The sequence below is a fragment of the Rhodnius prolixus genome, unplaced genomic scaffold (assembly GCF_049639745.1).
Source record: "Rhodnius prolixus isolate KJV_2025 unplaced genomic scaffold, Rpr scaffold_3, whole genome shotgun sequence".
Classification (NCBI taxonomy): Eukaryota; Metazoa; Arthropoda; class Insecta; order Hemiptera; family Reduviidae; genus Rhodnius; species Rhodnius prolixus.
Genome location: NW_027411603.1, coordinates 26,893,279 through 26,916,183, shown reverse-complemented (window position 1 = coordinate 26,916,183; position 22,905 = coordinate 26,893,279). Strand labels below are relative to the sequence as shown.

Genomic DNA, 22,905 nt, shown 5'->3' with positions numbered 1-22,905 from the left:
TTTTTTGGCGCAGATTCCCCCTTGGTAACCCATTGTTTAGATTGTTCTTTGGTCTCAGGAGTGTAGTGATGTATCCATGTTTCATCCACAGAGACGAAACGACGCTTAAAGTCTTGCGGATTCTTCTGGAACAGCTGCAAACCGTCCTTGCAACACTTCACACGATTTCGTTTTTGGTCAAGCGTGAGCAATCGCGGCACCCATCTTGCGGATAGCTTTGTCATGTCCAAATGTTGATGCAAAATATTATATACCCGTTCATTCGAGATGCCCACAGCACTAGCAATCTCACGCACCTTCACTCTTCTGTCATCCATCACCATATCATGGATTTTATCAATGATTTCTGGAGTAGTAACCTCAACAGGGCGTCCAGAACGTCCAACGTCACTTGTGCCCATATGGCCACTCCGAAAATTTTGAAACCACTTATAAACTGTTCTAATCGAAGGTGCAGAGTCACCATAATGTTTATCAAGCTTCTCTTTAGTCTCCTGAGGCGTTTTGCCTTTCATAAAGTAGTGTTTAATCAACACACGAAATTCTTTTTCGTCCATTTTTTGAAAATCACTCGACTTCCTCGATTCAAACGAATGCCAAACACAAATAAATAGACCGATCTGGCTGAAACTTGGTGAGTGTTCTTCCAAGAGATGCTACTAACTAAACATAACCTCGATACGCGCCAGTGGTGCTATCTCTCTGACTTTGCACGGACTTTTCAAACGACCCTCGTACTTGTAATGAAACAATAAAAAAAAATAGTCCCGTTTATCTAATAAATCTAGTCTAATGATACTTTTAAGGATGATACAAATAAGTCCATAATCATTGTCTAAAACTTTATCTTTGTTTGGTACAAATTCTTGAGGATTGAAAATTATGTTTACATAACACATAATACATAATATCTAATCAGACGTTTAGTACGTTCATTCGATTGAAGAACTTGACCTTTTCACAAAATCACTTTGACCTTTCACATTAGGAAATAAAATTCTAATTTACAATGTGCGCGTAATTGTAATGTACATGGATTCCATACTAATAAATGAATATTTTGCATAATAAATTCATTTTTTCTATATAAATTATGATATTAAAAATATTTATTGACAGCCCTATTTTTATGTTATTATTATTTATTTATTTTTCTCAATTAAATTATTTATATTAATAATAATTTGTTTATTTAAATTAATTGTTTACACAATTAAATTATAATAATTATCAACAAACACAACGAAGAGACCTTGAAAATTTATAGTTAATCACTTTCTCTTAATCTTGAAGAATAATAGTTTTGAAATTATTTTTATTTAGTTTAGTTTTTACAGGAATATCTGTCCTGATGTCCCTAAGAACGAAATAACTCAAACTGGATGGATTAAATTTGATATTTTGCTTATTTTTGCATCAGGGGACGCGACAACGTTTGATTAAAATCGGTCAACCGAAAGCCGAAAGTGTACCACTTTATTAAATAGACTTTTCATATTTTTTTGTTTTTGAAAACGGAAGTTAAATAAAATATTTACAAAATTTCTGTTATTATTATAGATTGTTGAAGCTATGGTGGTAATAAAACTTGACAGTAATTATTATCTATTCTGGACGACTATGAATTGTCGCGATAATACAGCAAGATGGTGATAATACAGCAGGCTGGAATCATTAAAATGGCACAAAATGATTGGCGTGTGATTTTTTTTTTTCAGTAAAATTATCATTAACATAAATTAAATTTAGATTAGAATGTGTTGGACCCGTAAATGAAATGGCAAGGACAAATAAGTAAATACAACTTATATCTTAAACTAAATTTTCTTTGAGCTGGTCTAGTCAGAGTTATCCATACTACTGTAGGCAATCATATTACTAGTGTAGAACACGGAACTTTACAGTAATAAGTTGTAATGTTGAACAGCCTGCTTATTTTCAGGCGACTACTTTATAATGTCTATAATCATGACGGCCAGACTGGTAGTACACTTTCGAAAAACTAGTAATTGTGGAGACTGGTTCAGCCCTGAAGAACTATTACCTTAATAAGTTGTGTACATAAGAAACGAATAAAATGGAGCGCTGAGACTAGCATAGAAGTATCGTACAAGACCCAGAAATCGGAAGATGGTATCTCTTGATACCATCCCCCAAGGAACCTTTTCTACAGACCCGTTTATTTTTTGATACGAAGTGTTGCCTTAAATTAATTAGTGAACTCAATCGAAAGGCCAGCAGTGCACTGAGAAATTCTCCAAGGGACCATGACATCAAATGTATTACGTATTATATTGTGTCTCAAATAAAACCTTTACTTTTTATTTGTTAAATTTAACCAATAGAGACAAACTTTAAGAAAATTATTTCTTTCAAAGCAAATATCGTTCAAAATGATTGTTCCCGATCTTATGTATTAAAATTTTTCTACTAACAGTAACTTATTATGAAGCTTTCGAAAATTGTATTTATTTATTTTTAAAAAAATTATTTTGTAATGTACAATCTGAACATGATTATGCACTGTAAGTAAAAATGAACAGTGAAGATAAGTATATTCGGTGCAAGAAGAGCAGGAGGAGAGAAACTACCCAGCGGTAGCGCTCTCTACAGGAAATCGATGATGACGACGATCTACAGACTTGAAGGAAGTCTTGGGGCTATTGACGATTCAGTCGGCAAGTAGAGTATGCAACTTGTGGATGTGTTGGCGGGTTAGTGTACGAAGGGGATGTTGAGGTTGTTGTGAAGAGTGAGGTTAGTCACCGTAGAAAGGAGCGTCAACTATCAGTCGGAGTAGTTTTGAAATATCTGTACAGTCCGCATGTTTGTAGGTTTGATGATGGTACTATAAATCAATCGTAAAGAGTTCTATGGTCGCTTTGGAGTGTCGTCTAAGTAAAGAAGTTTTGCACGTTTTGTCAATGCTTGTCTATGTTAGTGCAGTGATGGCGAACCTATGACACGCTTGTCAGTGCTGACACGCGAGCTCATTTTTGGTGACATGCATCTAAAAAGATAAAATTTCATAATTCAAATATTTGTCTCTCATAACGGCCAGAGTTGGTTATTAATAATATTATTACTTTCGTTAATAATAATTAATAATTTAATTCTGAAATCAGACGTGCATGTACAAGTATAATAATATACATGTTAAAAACATTTAAATACATTGTTTCAATATTGATATTAATATAAAAATGCCAAATTCTGGAAACATGTACTTCGGGTTTTGGTTTTTGTATTTTAAATGGCATTAAACAAATAATTAACTTAAAAAAATTATAAATATTTCTATTTTTTTTATTAGTCTTTACTTTTGTGATGTGTGGACACGCCACGAAAATTATGTTTCGATTTTTCAAAATTTTGACACACTGAGCTCAAAAGGTTCGCCATCACTGGTCTAGTGCGTGAGTCCCACGCGAGTCGTTTGTCTATGAAGAGCTCAAGGCAGCGTATCAGATCTAGTGCAAGGTAGAGGCTTGCTGTTGAAGAGGACAGGAGGGTAAGTTTTAACTAAATTTGAAAAAAAAAATCAGTTATAATATTTGGCTGGCATTACAATCTAATAAAAAAATCGTTGCCGCTATTTGTTTGTTTTTGTCTTCTAAATACCTCCGTTAGAAGAGAAATGAAAATTGTTATTTCACTATCGATCTGTAACGATTAAGTTATCGGTAAATACGGTCCATCCATTAATTGCCAAGTTCTGCTTGAACTACGAGCAGCGAAAAGTTTAGAAAGAATGTTTAAACAAGATGGAGCGGCAGATAATAAATTTCATAAAATAAATGTTCAGGATAATGTTAAGAAAAAAATAAATATAGATGATAATAGGTAAGTGAAGGAAAGATTAGTTAAAAATATAATTGAATTAAGAAAACATCAATTTAATAACTTCCGATTTCTATTTAAATCACCTAACTTAATGATGGATTCATATTGTTGGAATCAAAGAATTGAAAAGACATTATAGATTTCCTTACGAAGAATAAGTTGGAGAGCGGAGCGTACGGTTTTCAAGGCTTAAATACAATAACGAAATAGAAAGGAGACCGGATGTGGAATAATGAACTATTACATGGTCACCTGGACTTCCAGCGGCAATGAAGCCGATTCACATATTTAGACAATGTTTGAATAAATAGGATTCTAATTTGTAATGGTTTATTAGAGAAGTGAAATCATCTACAATTCATGCATATTATTGGAAGAAAACAAGCAACGTTCTTACTTCTGTGAGAAAATACTTGTACTGTGAGAAAAGCCAATAATGGAGGAACCTTTCACCCTACTTCCAAAAAGATTCAGAGGTCTGAGGAGAGCACTCCTCAATTCAATTTAACCATAGATAAGACCCCATTTTAGATATCACTAATCCATTTCCGTATTCAACTTACAGTTCAACCACCCGCTATTTCACGTAAATTGAAAAATTTCTTAATTATCTTAGGAAGAAAATCTCGCACTGTAACTGTTTTTTTTCCCCCGAATTTACCGTCATTTTCTAGCTAATTGCTGAAGGCTTTTATTTGTCCTTTGACAAAATATTTTTTAAGCCTATCTATGCTTTTGGTTTGCGGTATTTTTACAAAGAATATTAACTGATCAATGGAATTCTGGGAAATCAGGTTGTTATATTGAAGTCAACCATCTTTTTGAATTCTAAGCTTAAGTAAATTTAATTGTGTAAAGTGTGGTCAGAAAAAACGTGTTGGGATGGTTCATATCAAATTGTTTTAAATCAGTGTTTTGTTTTATGCAGTCCTCCAACGAATTGCATTGAGCTATGCAGACAATATCTCCATATTGTTGCACTTTACTATTAGAAATAACTTTGTGAAATATTTTAATAGTTACAAACGAAAGTTAAACTTTGGGTTTTAAAAAAAGCGAGGAACTGCATGCTAAAACTAGAAGTCTTCGCTATTACTCGTACTTCTTTTTTTCCTAGGTTGAGTTGATTACCCTTGAACAGACCAAATAATGAGGAAGAGTTTACTAGCTTTGCAATTGCTAGAACATCTTAGGGTACGTTTACAACGGAGCTGTGAGTACAGATGATAGCAGAGATGATAACTGATAGAGTAAAATATAATCGCTGATTAGTGTGCACAACGGAGCTGTGATACATGCAACATGCCCGAGTAGTGAAGAAGAGTTTTTATGTTCAGCAGCAACCAAATGGTATATTTTAAAGAAAAAACGCTTTAGAAAATATCATGTACATCCCATAAATAAAAAACGAAGTACTTTGGGTGAATTTCACCATTTATATAAGGAACTTAGAAATTATCCGGATCGTTTTTTTTGAATATGTGAGGATGGGTCCACTCACATTCGACCATATTTTAGAAAAAATAAGGTCAAAATTAAGAAAACTTTGGAAAAATTGTCATGGAAATCCTATAACCATAGAAGAAAAACTAGTGATTACTCTTAGGTAAGTAATGATTTTATTGAAAAAAAACAACAAATAAATACGCATGAAAATAAATGTAAGCACGATTTAAAAAACAAAATATTGTTTAAAAGTAAATAATAAAATAATAACCAAAAATAATGAGTAAAGAAAGCACTAAATAATTTTTCTACGTCCATTTTGAAGCTCCGATACTGGAGTTCAGCTAACAGAAAAATGAAAAATTCAATTCTATCATCTATGCTCGTTTATAGAAGCGAGTATGAGTCACTAGTGGAAGCTTCGTTGTGCACGCTCACATAAGAATGTACTAGGTTATTCTATAAGCGCTGATGCATCACTGCTATCATCTCCGCTATCATCTATGCTCACAACTCCGTTGTGAACGTACCCTTAGGCTAACCCTAGACTTCGTAAAGAACGAGAGGAGGCTTTATCTAGGAGACTTTAAAGGGAGATGGTAGTGTGACTGTAGTTTGGAAACAAGATCAGCCCTGTGACCGAGTAAATATTTTTCTCATTATATTACCATTTTCCCGAATGATTTTATTTTTAAACACAATAATTTTCCTATTTTCAGAAGTAATGTGTACAATGTTGGTCTTTATACTTAAACCAATGTTTCATTTCATAAATTATAACATAAAAAATATTTAAAATTATGAATTTGAAGTTTATGTAAGTGAAGTAAGAAGGTTGGTCTAAATAAAGTATGAATTCCCTCACCTTCGGTCACATAGGAGCGTAATTGTTTGACGTACATAAAGGCTGGCCTTTTTATGCAGATCAATATTAGTAGAGAAGTTGAGTTAAATGCTGTAAAGTTAAGGTATTCGCCGGATAGAACAAAAACCCAACATTTAGCAATATGTATTTATACAAGTTTGTAAAGAAATATGTCTCCTATTTTATACATAATTTAAATTTGATATCAATTCTAGTTTTGAATTAAATGTTTATTTGTTCATAAATATAATCTTTTTCAATATTTTACCTTTCTCCAGTTAAGATTTACTCAGATCACACGAAATCTCTTTAAAGAAGTATCATTTTAATCCGCCACTTCTTTGCCCAGGATTCTATTTTATGTAAGTGTGTCTGTAACTTGTATGAAGCTGATCTAGGATGTGTACTAGTGGCTAGTATGGCTGTGCCGTCTGCATATGTACAGAGAAGTGTAGAGGGTTGTACAGGTATGTCTGATGTGTATACTGTGTAGAGAACGGGGCCAAGTATACTCCCCTGCGGCACTCCCGCCCCCACTGTCGAGAAAGAAGAGATTGCTGAGCCAGTACTAACTTGAAAGAATCCATCTGAAAGACAGGAGCACAGAATGAGGTAGTATGTTGAGGGAAGATGCTTTTTTAGTTTGAACAGTAATCCAGGATGCCAAACACGATCGAAGGCCTGGCTTACGTCTAAGAATGCCCCTGAGCAATACTGTTTTCTCTCCAGTGCTGAAGCAATAACATCAACAACCCGGTGGCATCGTTGAACTATTGATGACGCCTGAAACCAAATTGGTGGTCTGGTATAACACCAAACTCCGACTATTTGGTTAATACGCTTAAGTAACAGTTTTTCAAGAACTTTTCCTAGAGTCGGCAGTAAGCTGATTGGTCTGTAGGATGAGGGAAGGTGAGCAGGTTTTCCCGGTTTCGGAATCATTCGCACCATTGAATACTTCCAGGATAGAGGAAAATATGTAGTACGAAGGACAGAGTTGTAAATGTAGGATGTGAGCATATAAAACCAAAATTATGCTATAAATTTCAAATTTAAAAAAAAAATTACCAAAATATTTTTGGTTACTGTAAGGGATAGTGATGTGCGGATTTTACAGTTGAATAATTTTTTTCTTTCAGTGATGTTTAACAAACCACAAATATTTAAACATTGTTTCACAGAATTTCCATTCTTCCATGAAAAAGACAATGATAATCTAAATATAGAAGCAACCTAGGATAGATTCCTGCAGCAAACCAAACAATGGTTGGTAGGTGCAATGAGTAGAAAGTGAACAGTAGGGTTATAAGAAGAGCAGCGAAATAAAAATTAATCAGAGCAGATAATTGTTAAAATATTTACAGTTCACTTGAAAAAAACTCTTTTACTTAAAATAAAAATAAATTAATTAAAAAATGAAGTAACAAATTGAAACTTTAAAATTTTTATTGCCAGCTACTTTTAAGTATCAGGAGATACGAGAGTTACTTGGTGTTCGTACGAGGAAGTTACTAAAATCTAGGAGTTATATTTACCAATATTCTGGATGGTCATCAGATTTCATGTGATTCTCACCTGAAAATTAAAAGAACAAATTATTATTGCTTGAAATGAGAACAAGGTAATGATTGCTAATAAAGTAGTGATGTGCTTGCATCATATTTTAGGAAAAAACATCGATTTAGGAAGTGAATATCGATTAGTCTTAACATTACTAATTATTTTAGGTGTTTCAGCGAGCATCTGTTTTAAGAGAGAAGTAATTTAATCCTTCGAATAATTAAAATTAAGGTTTTTTTTTTCTTTTATTAACGCTATATAATTTTGGTCCTGTGAAATGTATTTCTTAAATTCAAATTATGTAACAATCCCACCAAGTCCAGGATGTTATGAGTTGGCTTTGCCGGTCACCTGGGAGTATTTAGGCATCACTCTGAACACTTTTGGCAGCCTCACCTTTTTCTGTACTGTATGCACCGCAACAAAAGCACAAAATTTAGGATGAATTGCTACATTTTCGAGACTCTGGGTGTTTGATAGGCTTTAAAGAAAGATTGAGTCAAATAAAATGAATGGTGAAGGGGATTGAAGTAACGTAAGAAGGGCTCTAAGATGCTGGAGTGAAAGAACGAATGAAGAAGTCATATCCTTTACCCTACTAAATCTTCACCTTGATGGAAGGGTGGCACTTTAAGAAACAATTGCCCAATTAAAAGTAAGTTTAATGACATCAGAAACGAAAAGCTGATCATTTCAAACAGGAATTAAGCAATTGAAAATGATTTTTAAGATATACAAAAACTTAAGTAAGCTATTGAGGTGAAGAGATTGAAAGGATTCGTCCATCAACCTTATAGTTCATTCTAGGGGATAAACTAGATGAAGAAGACGCGAATCAGTTTGTATAATTTGGTCGCAGTAAACTGGAGAATCTAACTTTCAAACGTGAACCAAGTTGTTAGACAGCCATTTGTCTACTTTTTTAATTGACTAGCTGGTTCTAAATCGTAAATTTTTAAATTAGTCTATTATTCTATACTTATTTCAAAAGTATTCTGAAAATCAAAAATCTTGAGTCATTGCTAACATAGTACACCTTCGATTAACCGGGCTGACCTCCGGCTATAACCATCCAGGAAAACTGAAATCCCGGTTAAACCGAATACACAGTATTACATAGTAATACATTGCTGTTTCGTCCCAAAGATCAACTCCTATCTTACACGGCAATTCTTTTTTTCATTTTTTACATAAATATTTTTTATTTATTTATTTTTTATTTTTGCCATCCCATGGTCTTTTGTAAGACCGAGGTAAATCCCAAGAAATTCAGTACTAATTGCACCATATTGTGGGTTTTTACATCCATACTTATAGTTATAATGACCCTTCAAGAAAATCAAGTATAAAAGAGTTGCTGCCACGCCTACAGTTATGTTACATCGGAAGACAAAAAAATTTTCCTGTCACCACCGAAAATTAACTTTTGTTTCGGCGCCGATCCAGGAGTTCTTATGATGACTCAACATGATCCCGGTTAATCCGAATCCCGGTTAATCGAGGGCCGGTTAATCGAGGTTGTACTGAAATTCTATGCCTTTAAATATATTAACTGCTTGAGCCTACTACCTAAAGGCTGTTTTAAAATCAATTCAGCAACCCCGTAGCCATAATTCAAATATTCTGCTACTACGTATTACACAAAGAAGAGAGTGTCTCCTAGATTATAATCACCGGCGCTCTAAATGAAAAAGACTGGCTTAAGATAGTCACTGGCTAAAGTCACAATGAAAAGAGAAATAACGAGAATCCCAGAATACTATCAACATTAGGGGAGAGCAAAATACTCAGATAAATAATTTCAAGAAAACTGAAGACTTCAGAGGAGGTGAGCGACTCCTGAGGCTTTCAAAGCATGGTAAATGGGAAATCTTATTTTCCGTCTTCTACAAACAATATCTATTGCATTTCCCACCGACCTTTACTCGCGCGATTCTAAAGGATCAAAATATGAATAATATTTAACTATTAAGGGAAGGGATTAGCTATGAGGTTAGCATACTGGACTCCCACGCGGAGGTCCCGGGTTCGAATCCAGCAGCTGACCCTTAGATTTTCTCTTCCTAGGAGCTTCTTACAGCTCACTGTCCGGTGATGGACAGTGTTGTCTGTAACGAGAGAACACTGTCCGGAGGCCGGCAGTGCACTGGAAAAAGCTCCGGGCGCTAATGACCTCAGCTGTTGATGCGCCAAAAAAAAAAAAAAAAAAAAAAAAAAAAAAAAAAAAAAAAAAATTTAACTATTTAAATCAGAATATATATTCTAAGATGATTTTTCAGAATAAATACAATAATAGTGAAGAACGATTTAGTTACGCCTTAAAAGGACGAAAATGACAAGGCACATTAAAGTACACGAGACACATACAATCGTACGTGAGTTTGTGGGATTAGAAAGTCAATGTCATTGGTAGGATATGGACGGCTTGTTGGAAGTGCTCCATTTCACCTAGAAAATCTCCGTTTTATCTCTTTACATTCAAACAGGTAAATATCTAAATCAATATAAATAACTTTTCATTTCAACGTTTTCAAGAATCTGTCTTCCTTTAGAACTACAGATTTATTAGAAGTATTTTCTTTAAAAAAACGAAGTTTTAGTTATTAAAAATCAATAAGGCCAGGATATTCTAATTCTAATTTGCTTAGCAAAAACTTAAAGTTTAAAAACTGTTTGATTAAACGACAAACAGCTAGTACCCAATATTTCATTCATACTTCAGCTAATAATTTCAGCCAATGTTCGAAAAAGCTTGTGAAGTTGATTGTTTGTTTCTAATTTTTTGTCCACCCTTCTGAAGATATTAAAACTCCGCTGCACTTTAGAACACTTTATAACAGTTGATAATCACTTAAGAAATTTCACTCATTAAACTTACATTTTTTTTTATAGAAATTATCATTGGTCCCCGACCATTATTATTACTTTTTTTTGCGTTTATTATGCTACAATCATCACGATGGCGTTATAAGTAATAATGATACAATAGAGTAATAAATGATAAGGTAACGAGTGGAGAAGTTACCCAGTGGTAACACACTAAAACATTGTATGGTTAGTCACTCTCTTCACAAGAGAGGAGATCACGAGGCCAATGTCTCATAAGGCGTCTTGTCCGGGTTGTCAGGAAGAGTTCTAGAAGAAAGATTTTGAGCTAGAGGTTTTACATGAGATTGCAGGCTGAAGTGGAATTTTCTGTATCGTGTTTTAGCAACTTGGGTGACAAATAGAATGTTAAGGTCAGTGTGTATAGTCCAGGTTGGAGACATAAAATGGAGCGTTTGCTAATAGTTCGAAGTATTTTAGGTTGAAGAGATTGAATCATTTGGAGATTGGAGCGTTTGGTTGAACCCCACAGCTCTATTCCATACGCCCAGATGGGTTTCAAAATAGAAGTATAAATCAGTCTTTCGTTGTCCAGAGAGAGTTTTGATCTATCGTCTGAGTCTTTTAAGTAGTCGATAGCGTCTGTTTAGTTCTGTTCTTTTAAGCCTAGTGTGGGGGTTCCAAGAAAGTCTTCGGTCTAAGTAAAGCCCAAGGTAGCGGGCAACGTTCACTACTGGTAGAGGTGTTAGTTAGGTATAGTAGACTGGAAGAAGAGTAATGCGACGAAGAGTGAAGGTGATGTTTTGCGACTTAGTTTCGTTAAGCTTTATAGCCCATCTCTTGAAACACTGTTCTAATGAGGAGAGTTGAGATTGCAGATTTCTGTGAGCAAGAACAGGATGATGACTAGTAGACAGTAAGGCGGTATCATCTGCGTAAGTGAGAAGTGTGGTGTTGGTATGCCTGAAGTGTAAATGGAGTAAAGAATAGGACCCAGAATGCTGCCCTGTGGAACTCCAGCGACGATAGGTTTAAGTGGGGAGAAAGAAGATCCTATTTGCACTCGGAAGTATCTGTAGGACAAGTAAGATTTTATTATTAAATAAAACGTGGCTGGCCAGACCCTTATAACTTTCATTATTAAAATACTACTTTCAGATTTAATATTATTTTCAGGCGGGCTTTACGTCCAACTACCAATTAGGTGTCGTGGACGGAGGCGACTAGCAAACGTACTTTACTGTAAATTTCTTTTATTTACCATTAAATAAAATCCAAGGCCAAAGACCGGGAATCGAACCCTGTACCACAATAAATATTAGCTTCGCAAGTCTCACCTCTAACCGCTCGGCTACCATTTATTTACCTTTAATACTCTATAATATTATCCTACAATACGATACTCCAACACCTGTATGGACATACGAGGTGTGTTCAAAAAGTAACGGGAATTTTCGTTTTTTGAAAAAAATATTTATTTATTCATCTACATTAATATTGTCGCCTTCAAAGTAGTCCCCTTCGCATACAATACACTTGTGCCAGCGCTTTTTCCAATCCTCGAAACACTTCTGAAACTCGATCTTTGTGATAGCTTTCAGTTCTTTCAGCGATTCGCTTTTAATGTCATCTATGCTTGTAAAACGACGGCCTTTTAATGTTCTCTTTATGTTTGGAAATAGAAAAAAGTCACATGGAGCCATGTCTGGCGAATATGGAGGCTGGGGCATCGTTAAAGTTTTGTTTTTGGCCAAAAATTCACGAACAAGCAATGAAGTGTGAGCGGGTGCATTATCGTGGTGCAAAATCCATGAATTGTTTTGCCACAAATCCGGGCGTTTTTTTCGGATTGCTTCACGCAAACGGCGTTGAACTTGTAGGTAGTACTCCTTATTGATTGTTTGACCTTGTGGCAAGAATTCATGATGCACTATGCCATTAAAATCGAAGAACACAGTGAGCATAACCTTCACATTCGACCGCACTTGTCGAGCCTTTTTCGGTCTTGGCGATCCAGAATGCCTCCACTGGGACGATTGAGCCTTAGTTTCGACATCATATCCGTAAACCCAGCAATAATCCGTAACACGTTTCAGTAGATCCGCATCGTTGTCGACTTCATTGAGTGACTCTTGAGCAACTTCCATTCTCCGCTGTTTTTGTTCGAAATTCAACAATTTTGGAACAAATTTTGCTGCCACACGTTTCATACCCAAAACATCCGAAAAAATTTCATGGCATGAGCCAATTGATATGGCAACATCATCAGCGACTTCTCTGATTGTGATTCGGCGATCGTTCATAACCATTTCTTTCACTTTTTTCACGTTTTCATTGGTTGTTGATGTGCTTGAACGTCCAGGTCGTTCGTCATCTTCATCGTTTTCGCGGCCATCTTGGAAACGCTTATACCACTCGTAAATCCTTGTTTTACTCATAGCAGACTCACCATATGCCTTTATTAACATTTCACACACTTTATTACACTTTATTTCATTTTTTACGCAAAATTTAATACAAATTCTTTGATCCATTTTTTTTAACAAACAAAAATCGCCAAGCTCGAAAAACACGTCTAACCTTAACGGCTGCTACTTAAGAAGTAAACAATGAATATTACTGAAAATTTTATCGTACTTCAGGGGCATGTGTACCAACATAATAAAAAAAAAATTTTACAATCAGACTCTCCAAACCCGCGAAATTTAAAAATTCCCGCTACTTTTTGAACACACCTCGTATAGTACTGTTCTGGAGGTTCAGCCAAACCTAAAAACATACGGATTGTGCAAACAGTTTTATCCATACTACTCCGACAGATAGCTGACGCTCCTTTCTACGGTGACTAACCCAAGTCTTCAAAACGACCTTAACATCCCATTCGTACAGCAACTTGCAAATACTGCAGCCTCTACTTGCTCAAATCGTTTTCTCATTGTAATTTTTGACGATCCACCATGTCGATATCGTATTACGGCATCTTACACAATTATAGAGTTTATAGTTCTCTATAATTGTGCAAAACTCCATTAAGTTTTCTTCATTAGGAAGTGAGAAATCAGGGATTAAAATTTGAGTGTAAGTAAGGATAGCTAAACTGTAACATTCTATATCTCCTACAATGAATCGTCAATGGCCAGGAGACTTCCTTGAGGTCTGAAGATCACCATTACCATCGATTTCCTGTAGAGAGTGCTATCGCTGGGTAGTTTCTTACCTCCTGCTCTTCACGCACCATTTGCTTTGCATCATCATATTTACTTATTTATGAATAGGCAGTGAATTTCTAAAAATGTGTAAACACAAATGTACGCATAAACATAACAAAAACTTACAACCTTAAAAAACAGCCAAATCGACTGATAAATCGATTTAAAAAAAAAAATTGGCAAGCTAAATATTTTCCTTATAATAAAATAAAATTTCGATAATATTAATGTTTGTATAACTGCGATGACATCCAGACAAATGAAGTTTATTATCAGTATTAGCCGTACGATATCATTAAGGTCATATATTTAGTGAGCACACTATGTGTAAACATGTCAAGGAGCATATGTGCCTCTTACAATATTGTGTATTTTGATCGAGTAGCATGCCGCTTGTTTGTTATAGGTTACCATGTTTATTTTTTTTCTATCAAGGACCTCGATTATTAGTTGTATAAGAAAAGGCATTTTATTTTTATAAAGGGTGTACATAATTGGCTTTAAAAAGCAAAATTCCCCTTCCCCAGATTATAATAGCTATTTAGAACTATTTTTCGGCCTATTTTATTCTTTAAATTTTTTTGGGGGGGGGGGGAATTCGAGTGGGAGACACCAGAGTTGGCAAACTACGTCCTCTGGTTACATTTCTGTTCCCTCTATTGTTCAAAATGGAATTAAGAAATAGATAAATTCCGCTCAGTATATCAGTTTGATCGATGTCAAGGAGTGGGAATTACAGCCCAGTACTACGAGCTGCTGTAAGTGGAAATTTTATCAAATTTCTTTCACGTTTTTTCTATTAACGTACGGATTAAAGATAATTATTCTGTGACGAAACATACACGATTTTCAATTCACACTAAAAAATGTAAAAATCGATGCGGAACACATAATTCTAGGCTGCGAAAAATTTTCTATTGGCAATAAATTATTGTGGGTCTCCTATAGTTAAAGATGGATGTACATTTTCTCCGAACTTAAATTCCTTTTTAAACAATGACAAAACATATATTGAACTCATAGAAACAATAACATAGATCCATAAACAAGGCTACAATATATAGATATTGTTACAAACAAATAAATAATCGACAAAATGTAAAAATCAAGAGGTAAATAACTATAAGTCAACAAATAACAATAACGAATAATCCCAAGCAACTAAACAACATATATTTAAACTTAATGTACTTATTTTAATTTTCTTAGATCAATAACATTTGATGAAGGTTACTTCTGAGAATAGGGGTTGGTAGATCTCCTTTAATGTTCTATTGTATATTGATGAAATACACGGTACTAACTTTAGTATACTTTTAAAGGGTGTTGAATGTGTAGCTGAAATCGAGTTTGAAGAAAAACAGTATAAATTCGTCTTTACTCATTGGCTTGTTTAATTTCTCGAAAATGGCTCCTTCTGAGAACTCCTTGTGTAGATTATGTACATTTATATCACTTTTACTGTTATAATTTTTTTTTTTAATTTTGTTTTTAAGCAGTTCTTGGGAGCAGCTAAAGTGCGCCTATCAAACAGGTTTCATTACAGGTAATGTACATGTTTACAAACTTTATAATGTTTGTAAGAATTAACTATAACTCAAACAATCAGAGTTTGAAGAATATTAATGAGTTAGAACTTAAAGAATGAGTGTGCACCCCAGATTTTCGTACCTAACTTTAAATATCAGTATATTGAAAATTGTAAATGTATTTTGCTAGCAAAAACATTGAAGCTATTATTATATAACATATTTGGAAAGTATTGAATAAATGCATGAATTATTATTAACTATCTCATATTGTGTTTATAAGACAATAGGAAAGGGTAGATTGTCTTAATAGATAAGACTACGTTGTGCCAGATTTAAAAATAAAACTTCTTTTTTTTCGCGTATCTACAACATTTTATTACTATATTTAATTTTTATTAGTAATCGTGACATTGCAAAAATATATTTTTCTTAATTAATTTAGATATAAATCATAGTTAATTATTTTTATAATAGCTTGAGAATTTAATCTGCGTAATTACTTGTACATTCTTATTAGTAATTTCGGTTGAATAATAATTAATTTCTATCAAGCAATTTAGATCAATGCTGTCATAATAATTTCTGTTGAGACTGTAAACTGATTAAAACTTTAATTTTCATTTATAAATGGAAAACACGACTGTACCAGGTATGTAATTGTCAGTATATTTGTTATCCAGCCTTGAGGTGAGCTGGAGTCAGCCAGTGGTTACGCTTAGTGATGTAGTTGCACAGATATGCAGTGCACGAAAAGGCTCCAGACGCCAATGACAGATGTATGTAAATTTATATTGTAACATGATTTCAATTAAGTGGTTAAATAGTGAAAGCTAAGTTTAAATTTTTAGCTGTATTACCTTATTGTTGCGGTTCCATGGAGAAAATCTTTCATCTGATCCTGTTCAAAGCAATTCAAGCCCTAGAATATTTACACATCCCGCATCCCTTTACAACTTCCTCCTAAACTTTTATACCATCCGAAGTAAAAGTTCCTCCATTGACCACTCTTCTTTAAATAAAAATAAAATAAAATAAAATCTTCAGGTCATGACCTTATTACCTCTGAAGTCATCCGTCACCTTCCCCGCAACGCTATTGAGTTCTTAACCGCAATTTGTAATTCTGCAATGCGCACCACCCACTTCCTGATTCTCTTGGAAATTCTCCCTGATTACTCTTGTTCAAGAACCTTATTAAAATCCTAGTGAAACATTCTCTTACGGACTTGTTAGCCTATTCCCAATATTATCTACAGTTCTCGTAAAACTTCTCCTTAAACGCATTATGCCCTTCCTAGAAACCCAAAATATTATTAGAGGAAGTGGTGGTAACCCTGCTGGTATTATGGAACCAAATAATATTTTGGCAGCAAGTGATCTTGTGATAACAGTATCCGGCTCAAACTGTAGCTAGATAGCGGTAGTGTGCAAAGCAGGTGGTTGGTTCAATAGCTATTGTATGTTCATTTTGAAATTTTTAATTTTGTTTTTATCGATTCTATCTGAAAACTTCAAGAAGGCAAGTTCGAACTGTTATTTCTGTTTTGTTATCAAAATAGTGGTAGTTATCCGCACTATATATTGGTTCAAAGGGATGTATTGCAGCGATTTTCATTTGGGGATCACTTCTTATGTCTCCCAATCTTTTTTGGTGACATATCAAATCCAAGATGACTATGCTTGCAATATGGAACCCCATGGGTGCTGGTAATATGGAACCCTGTTCTGCACTCGCAGTAGAAACATGTCATGGGGTTCCGAATTGCAAGCATTACAAGCAAATCACTTATTTTTCTGAAAAAAAAAACAGGAGAAGAATCTAAAATGGGGCTAAAAAAAAGCTGCAAAAATATTCATTGTACCTAAACCCACTCTACGGCGACTTGCAACAAAAATACTAAAGTGTTCCATATTACCCGCACCTCAAGTCAGAGGCACCACTTTCACTTTGTCCTTAAAATTGAAGGTTGCTCATCTGGAGGTTGGAGGAGAGTAAATTTGAAGACAATAGTGCAAGACTAGTATATAAAGCTAATAATTACCAGAGAAAGCAATACAATTTTTTGGAATGTCTAGCGTCTGCAAGTCAAAAACAAAGAAGGGTTCCTTATTACCATCACTTCATCTATTTTTTTTATTTTTAATGATTTAAGGCGCGTCAACATCTAAGGTTATTGGCGCCCGCAGCTTTTTCCAGTGCACTGCCGGCCTCCGGACAGTGTTCTCTCGTAATAGACAACACTGTCCATCACCGGGCAGTGAGCTGTAAGAAGCTCCTAGGAAGAGAAAATCTAAAGGTCAGCAGCTGGATTCGAACCCGGGACCTCCGCTTGGGAGTCCAGTACGATAACCGCATAGCTAATCCGTTCCCTCACTTCATCTATTATTATTATTTCTGATGTACGTATTGTATAGGCTGTAAATAAAGTTACCCAAAAAAGCGGAGTATCTTCACATTCTGCAGCACCCATTTTATTTATGATTTTATACATTATTTTATTTTCTTTCTATCTTTAATTATTTGCTGGTTTATTTTTATAATTCTTTACAATCTATAGACCGATATATTTTTAATGCAAACTTACGGCTTTGATGATTGGTCCAGCATTTCTATTCAAATGTACAAAAAACTCATGCAAGTTCCCAAGTCACCCAACATATTGCCACCGGATCGCACATAGAGAATAAAAACTGAAAGAAAGAGAGGACGTCCTATCAAGCCTTCCTTACATCTCCATCATCAAGTAAGTCTACTCTGAGTACAGATCTGTGTCGGGCTTTGGTTAGAGCAGATATCCCTTTCCACAAACTTAAAAATCCTCATTTCAAAGGATTTTAGTCGTTACAAGTCCATCTTACGCCCAGATCGTCGTCACTTTACGTTCCAACATTTGAAATTTCATGTGGTTGCAAACAATTTCGAAGAGTGAAGTTTTCAAAATTGAAAATTTAACACATCTTTTTATAAATAGTAAAAATGTTCTTTGTTGTATAAATCATTATAACTTGTAAAAACAAATTATTTTGTTCCTAATAAATTATTATAAATTGTAAAAATGTTCTTTTCTTGTATAAATAATTATAACTTGCCCCCCCCCAAAAAAATCCATTTTCATAAAAAAAAATGTCCATTTTACTTAAATATTCCAGAAAATATTTTAAGAAAATCACATATTTTCCACATAATTGACGAAAATAAATGCATATTTTAATTAAATATTTGGCATTTTTAAATACATAAAAATCCGTTCCTTAGTAATAATGATTACTTTTGAATTAGACTAGATTTTTTTTCGTAAAATAATCGGAATAAAATTATACCGTATTAATAAATGACTGTATCTTCAAAAAGAGACAGTCACGGTCAAAGCGAGATATACGGCGAACCCATATGTATGTTTATAAATTCCCTTACAAAAAGAAGATGTTTGTTATTCATCTTATCGACTGTATTGCGGGAGAATCGGTTACCTCCGATTAGGAGTATATGAGATACTTTTGGAAGGTGCTATACTGTTGGTACCTTGTGGAAGAATAGAGCTATTAGTGAGACTAGCGGATAAGTGATCCACTTATTGTCAGTGTGGAATGTTGCGACACGAGTCAATGGCGAAATAATAACCGCACGAGCCACACAATATGTTTCTTTCGATCAAAAGAGAGAAAAAAATAAAAGAAAAATGTACCATTACTTGAAATAAAAATATAACCTTAAATAAAATAAAGCAACACTGGCTGTTTCATCTGCTTTAAAACAAATTAAAACATTTTAATTAGACTTATTGAGTTTGCGTTATCATTGCATTGCCAATCTGGAGTCAATTTGACTCCAAAAAAAAAAAAAAAATAGGAATGGTCTCTGTTTCCCCACATCTCATAGCTATCCCTAAATGCTCTTAGATATGCTATCCCCAATCTCTCACCATTTGATAGTCACGAGCTGAAGACCGTGGAATTCTTATTTTTTTTTTTTTGCAGATTAGTTTACTTGAATCATAAGAGTCATTTTGACTCTAGATTGGCATTACACGTAAATATATCGGAGACATTTCGACTCCTGATTGGTAATATAAGTAGATTTTCAGTTAATAACTTAACTCCAGATGATTGCCTAAATGCTTATTTGATAAATTTACATAATTTTCATAGAAAGTATCAAGGCACAAAAAAAAAGCCTCTTTCTAGAATTGATTTTCTGTCCGAATTGCAGCAAAAACTTGCAGCGAACTGTGTAATTTCCGATCCGTGTCAACAGCGCACAGTAATTGAAAAAATAGTGAATGTAATTTAAAAAAATGAAAAAGCCCCTGATCAGAAGGCAATCAATCAGGATTCTAGAAAATACTGAAATTACAGCGATCCTAAGTTGAAGTTAATTCCTTCTGCGTGAAATGTTAAAGCCGATTTGTGGACAAAAATTGTTTTTTCGTTCTTAATTCCTATTCTTTCTCATCCTTTAATGTAAATTAAAACTGTCCGGTAGGACAGTTGTATAAGGGTTGATCGTCAAAATTAAAACTGTCCGGTAGGACAGTTGTATAAGGGTTGATCGTCAAAAACTGCACGAAAAAGCGTAACGTTGAAAAACACCCAACTTTGACAATTTTTTTCTCTTTTTCTACAAAAGATAAAATTCCCAAATTTTCTTTAAAATATGGGGCAAACCCTCCTTTATAGCTGTAATTTTTTTGCAACAACCCATATCTAATAGGTATCGAGAAAAAAGTTGCCAAAAATGAGCAAAAACGGCATTTTCAGAAAATGTTCTTGTTCTTGTTCTTCTTGTTGTTGTTGTTGTTCTTCTTGTTCTTCTTGTTACCTTTTTTGTAAACAACGTAGCGCCTAAACGCGTGAACCAATTTTCATGAATGAGGTGTCATTCGATTCGGAATTTTATGTAGATGTGCCTTTTGGGGGTCTCGACGCTGTACATCGAATGGGCGCGGAGTTAGCCCCCTTTATGTAAGGCCCCCTCCAAAATTATTATTACTAATTACTCTGTAAATCTCGGCCCGATTTTGATAAAATTTGGTAGGATGATAGGGTTAGGGCTCCCCTACGTAATATTAAAGCGGCGATCTGCTCTTACACTTATTAAGGGGAAGTATAGCAATCATTTCAAATTATCGACACGTGAACCGATTTTCATGAATGAAGTGTCATTCGAATCGAAATTTTGTACAGATTTGCACTTTGAAAGTCTCGATGCTGTGCCTTATAAGGAGAGGAGTTTGCCTCACCCAAATAAGGCCCTTTCTAAAACTATTACCAATATTTCTATAACCCTTAGTCCGATTTTGATAAAATTTAGGACGAAGAAGCGGTTAAAGCTCCTCTACGTGGCTGTGAAGTGCCATCATGCTCTTACTCCTACCAAGAGGAAGTACTGCAATCGTTAAAATAATCAATGAGTGAACCGATTTACATCAATGAATTGCCGTTCGATTCAAAATCTTTGTCTGTATTCGCAGTTTATTTTTCTTACTCCTCTTAAAAGGAAGTACTGAAATCGCAGTTTAATTTTTCTATTTACGTACAAATACCTTCCTATTTTATTCAAAACGCTTTTTCAAAAAAATTGTTATTGAGGATGGTTTGTGGACCGCAACTATAATCATTCTTTAAAAAGATCTCTTCAGTGGTAGTTACGGTTCCGACTTAACACCTTATCAGGTTATAATGATAGTATTGCTTATTCCAAATTTTAAAAAAATCTGTAAAGCAGATATGTAACTAATAGTTACATACAAAACTATACAAAATAGACAAAAAGGAAAATCTATCCAAAAAGTACAAAAATCTCCTTAACAAAAACTTACAGTTTAAAATGTTAAGTATAAGGGTTGATTAAACGCCAAAAGGTACACAAATCAGAAGTACCCAACATTTCATTAGTACTTCATTGATATTATTTAAGTAATTTTACTGCATTAATTTTCATTAACATTTTTTAGAATTATTAGATGTCACAGACCCTTATGCTGGCCATTTTCATCTACAATATATTTGTTCAAGTAGCACACCATTTAACTTAAATTGATTGACTGTAATATCTTTTTATCTATATATATGCATTTTAATAAAATTTGCATACTTTTTAGGACAGCTAATTATTCCAGCATTTTACTATAAGTAAAATTAAGGGGACTAAATTAAATTAAAATTGAGAAATGAATAATTATTGTTGAATAATCTACTTGTTAGTAACTGTGTGTTATCTGTGCTCACGAATATTTCGGTGAGACGAATTCAAGACTGAAATATTGTTTTAGATCCTCCGTGATTCAAATTTTTTAAACAGTAGCCGACTCTAACTTTGTCTTTTTCTACTTTAACAAGCATGAATATGTGTCAGAATAAAGGGCACATTAAAGAGAAATCATAAGAATAATTTGGAATAGAGTTAAAATAAAGTACCTATTTAATAACGAAGATATAATATACATTTTATAACAATTATAACAAAAAAATATTATAAATGAAGTGGCCAGCATAAGGGTCTGTGACATCTAATAATTCTAAAAAATGTTAATGAAAATTAATGCAGTAAAATTACTTAAATAATATCAATGAAGTACTAATGAAATGTTGGGTACTTCTGATTTGTGTACCTTTTGGCGTTTAATCAACCCTTATACTTAACATTTTAAACTGTAAGTTTTTGTTAAGGAGATTTTATTATTAAAATTGAAATAAATATAAAAAAAGATAAAAATAAATTATGGAGTCAATATGACTTCCACATTGGCAATAACTGACTAAAGTTCGAGCATTGGCAATGCAGTGTTAAATGTAAACACAATAATTGGCTGAAATATAAAAAGATATTCATTAATTTATACAAACACTATTCACTTTGCTTTTATTCTTAAAATAAATTATGTGAATCCCACTTTTGAGAGCATAAACTAGAAAGAAATTAGTCGAATTGAGCTAAAAAGATAATTGTAAAGTATAAGCGACTTTATTATCTATATCTGTAAATCTAAAACTAAATTCTAATCTAATTGTAATCTTGACTTTAAACATGCGGTAAGTAATTATTTCTGGTCGCAAAGAATTGTTTTTGCACAATATAATTATGTGGTAAACACCGATTTTCCGTCAAAAAAAAAAAAAAAAAAAGAAAAAAGGAAGTAATAAACGATATGCTTTTTAATTTTTATTTTTTAAATTTGCTTAATTACCTCTTGGTCTGGTACTGCGCTTATGATTAAATTTGATTTTAATTTAATTAAAAAAGATAATATTGACTGTCCTACGTAACAAATAGCTTGATTAAATATTCACGTAACTAAGATACCAAAGACTAAGTAATAATTGAAACGTTCATTTAGAGAGTTGTATAACTTATTTCATAAAATAAAGTTGATTATTTAACTTGCAATTTTTTTTTTCCTGATTTCTGCAAAAAGAAGTTGATTTAAAAAATATTGATTGAACAGAATCCGTTCAGGAAATGTCACATTTTCAAAACAATACATATCTTATGCAAGTGAAATATTCATGAAGAAAATAATCGGAATTTTTTGGTCTTCAATTTTACATTAACTGTATTATCTTTAGTGAAAGCCACAAACTTGAACTTTGAAACTGCATGAAAATGCATTCTGGGTAATAAAGTC

General features: G+C 33.7%; 2 protein-coding genes across 3 annotated transcripts in view; one reads left to right on the top strand and one right to left on the bottom strand.

Annotated features, from left to right (window-relative positions):
- stw (laccase) overlaps nucleotides 1-22,905 on the bottom strand; it is a 169,909-nt gene that overhangs the window by 64,959 nt on the left and 82,045 nt on the right. The gene's annotated exons all lie outside the window — the stretch shown is intronic.
- LOC141453736 (uncharacterized) overlaps nucleotides 14,401-22,905 on the top strand; it is a 31,611-nt gene continuing 23,106 nt past the window's right edge. The window contains exons 1-2 of one of the 2 annotated variants that reach the window (XM_074127291.1): nucleotides 14,401-14,507; nucleotides 15,249-15,295. In XM_074127291.1, the coding sequence (XP_073983392.1) occupies nucleotides 14,466-14,507; nucleotides 15,249-15,295 (89 nt within the window). In that variant the 5' untranslated portion in view covers nucleotides 14,401-14,465. Of the gene's footprint in view, nucleotides 14,508-15,245; nucleotides 15,296-22,905 lie in introns of both variants that reach the window. The other variant, XM_074127290.1, reaches the window with a different exon arrangement.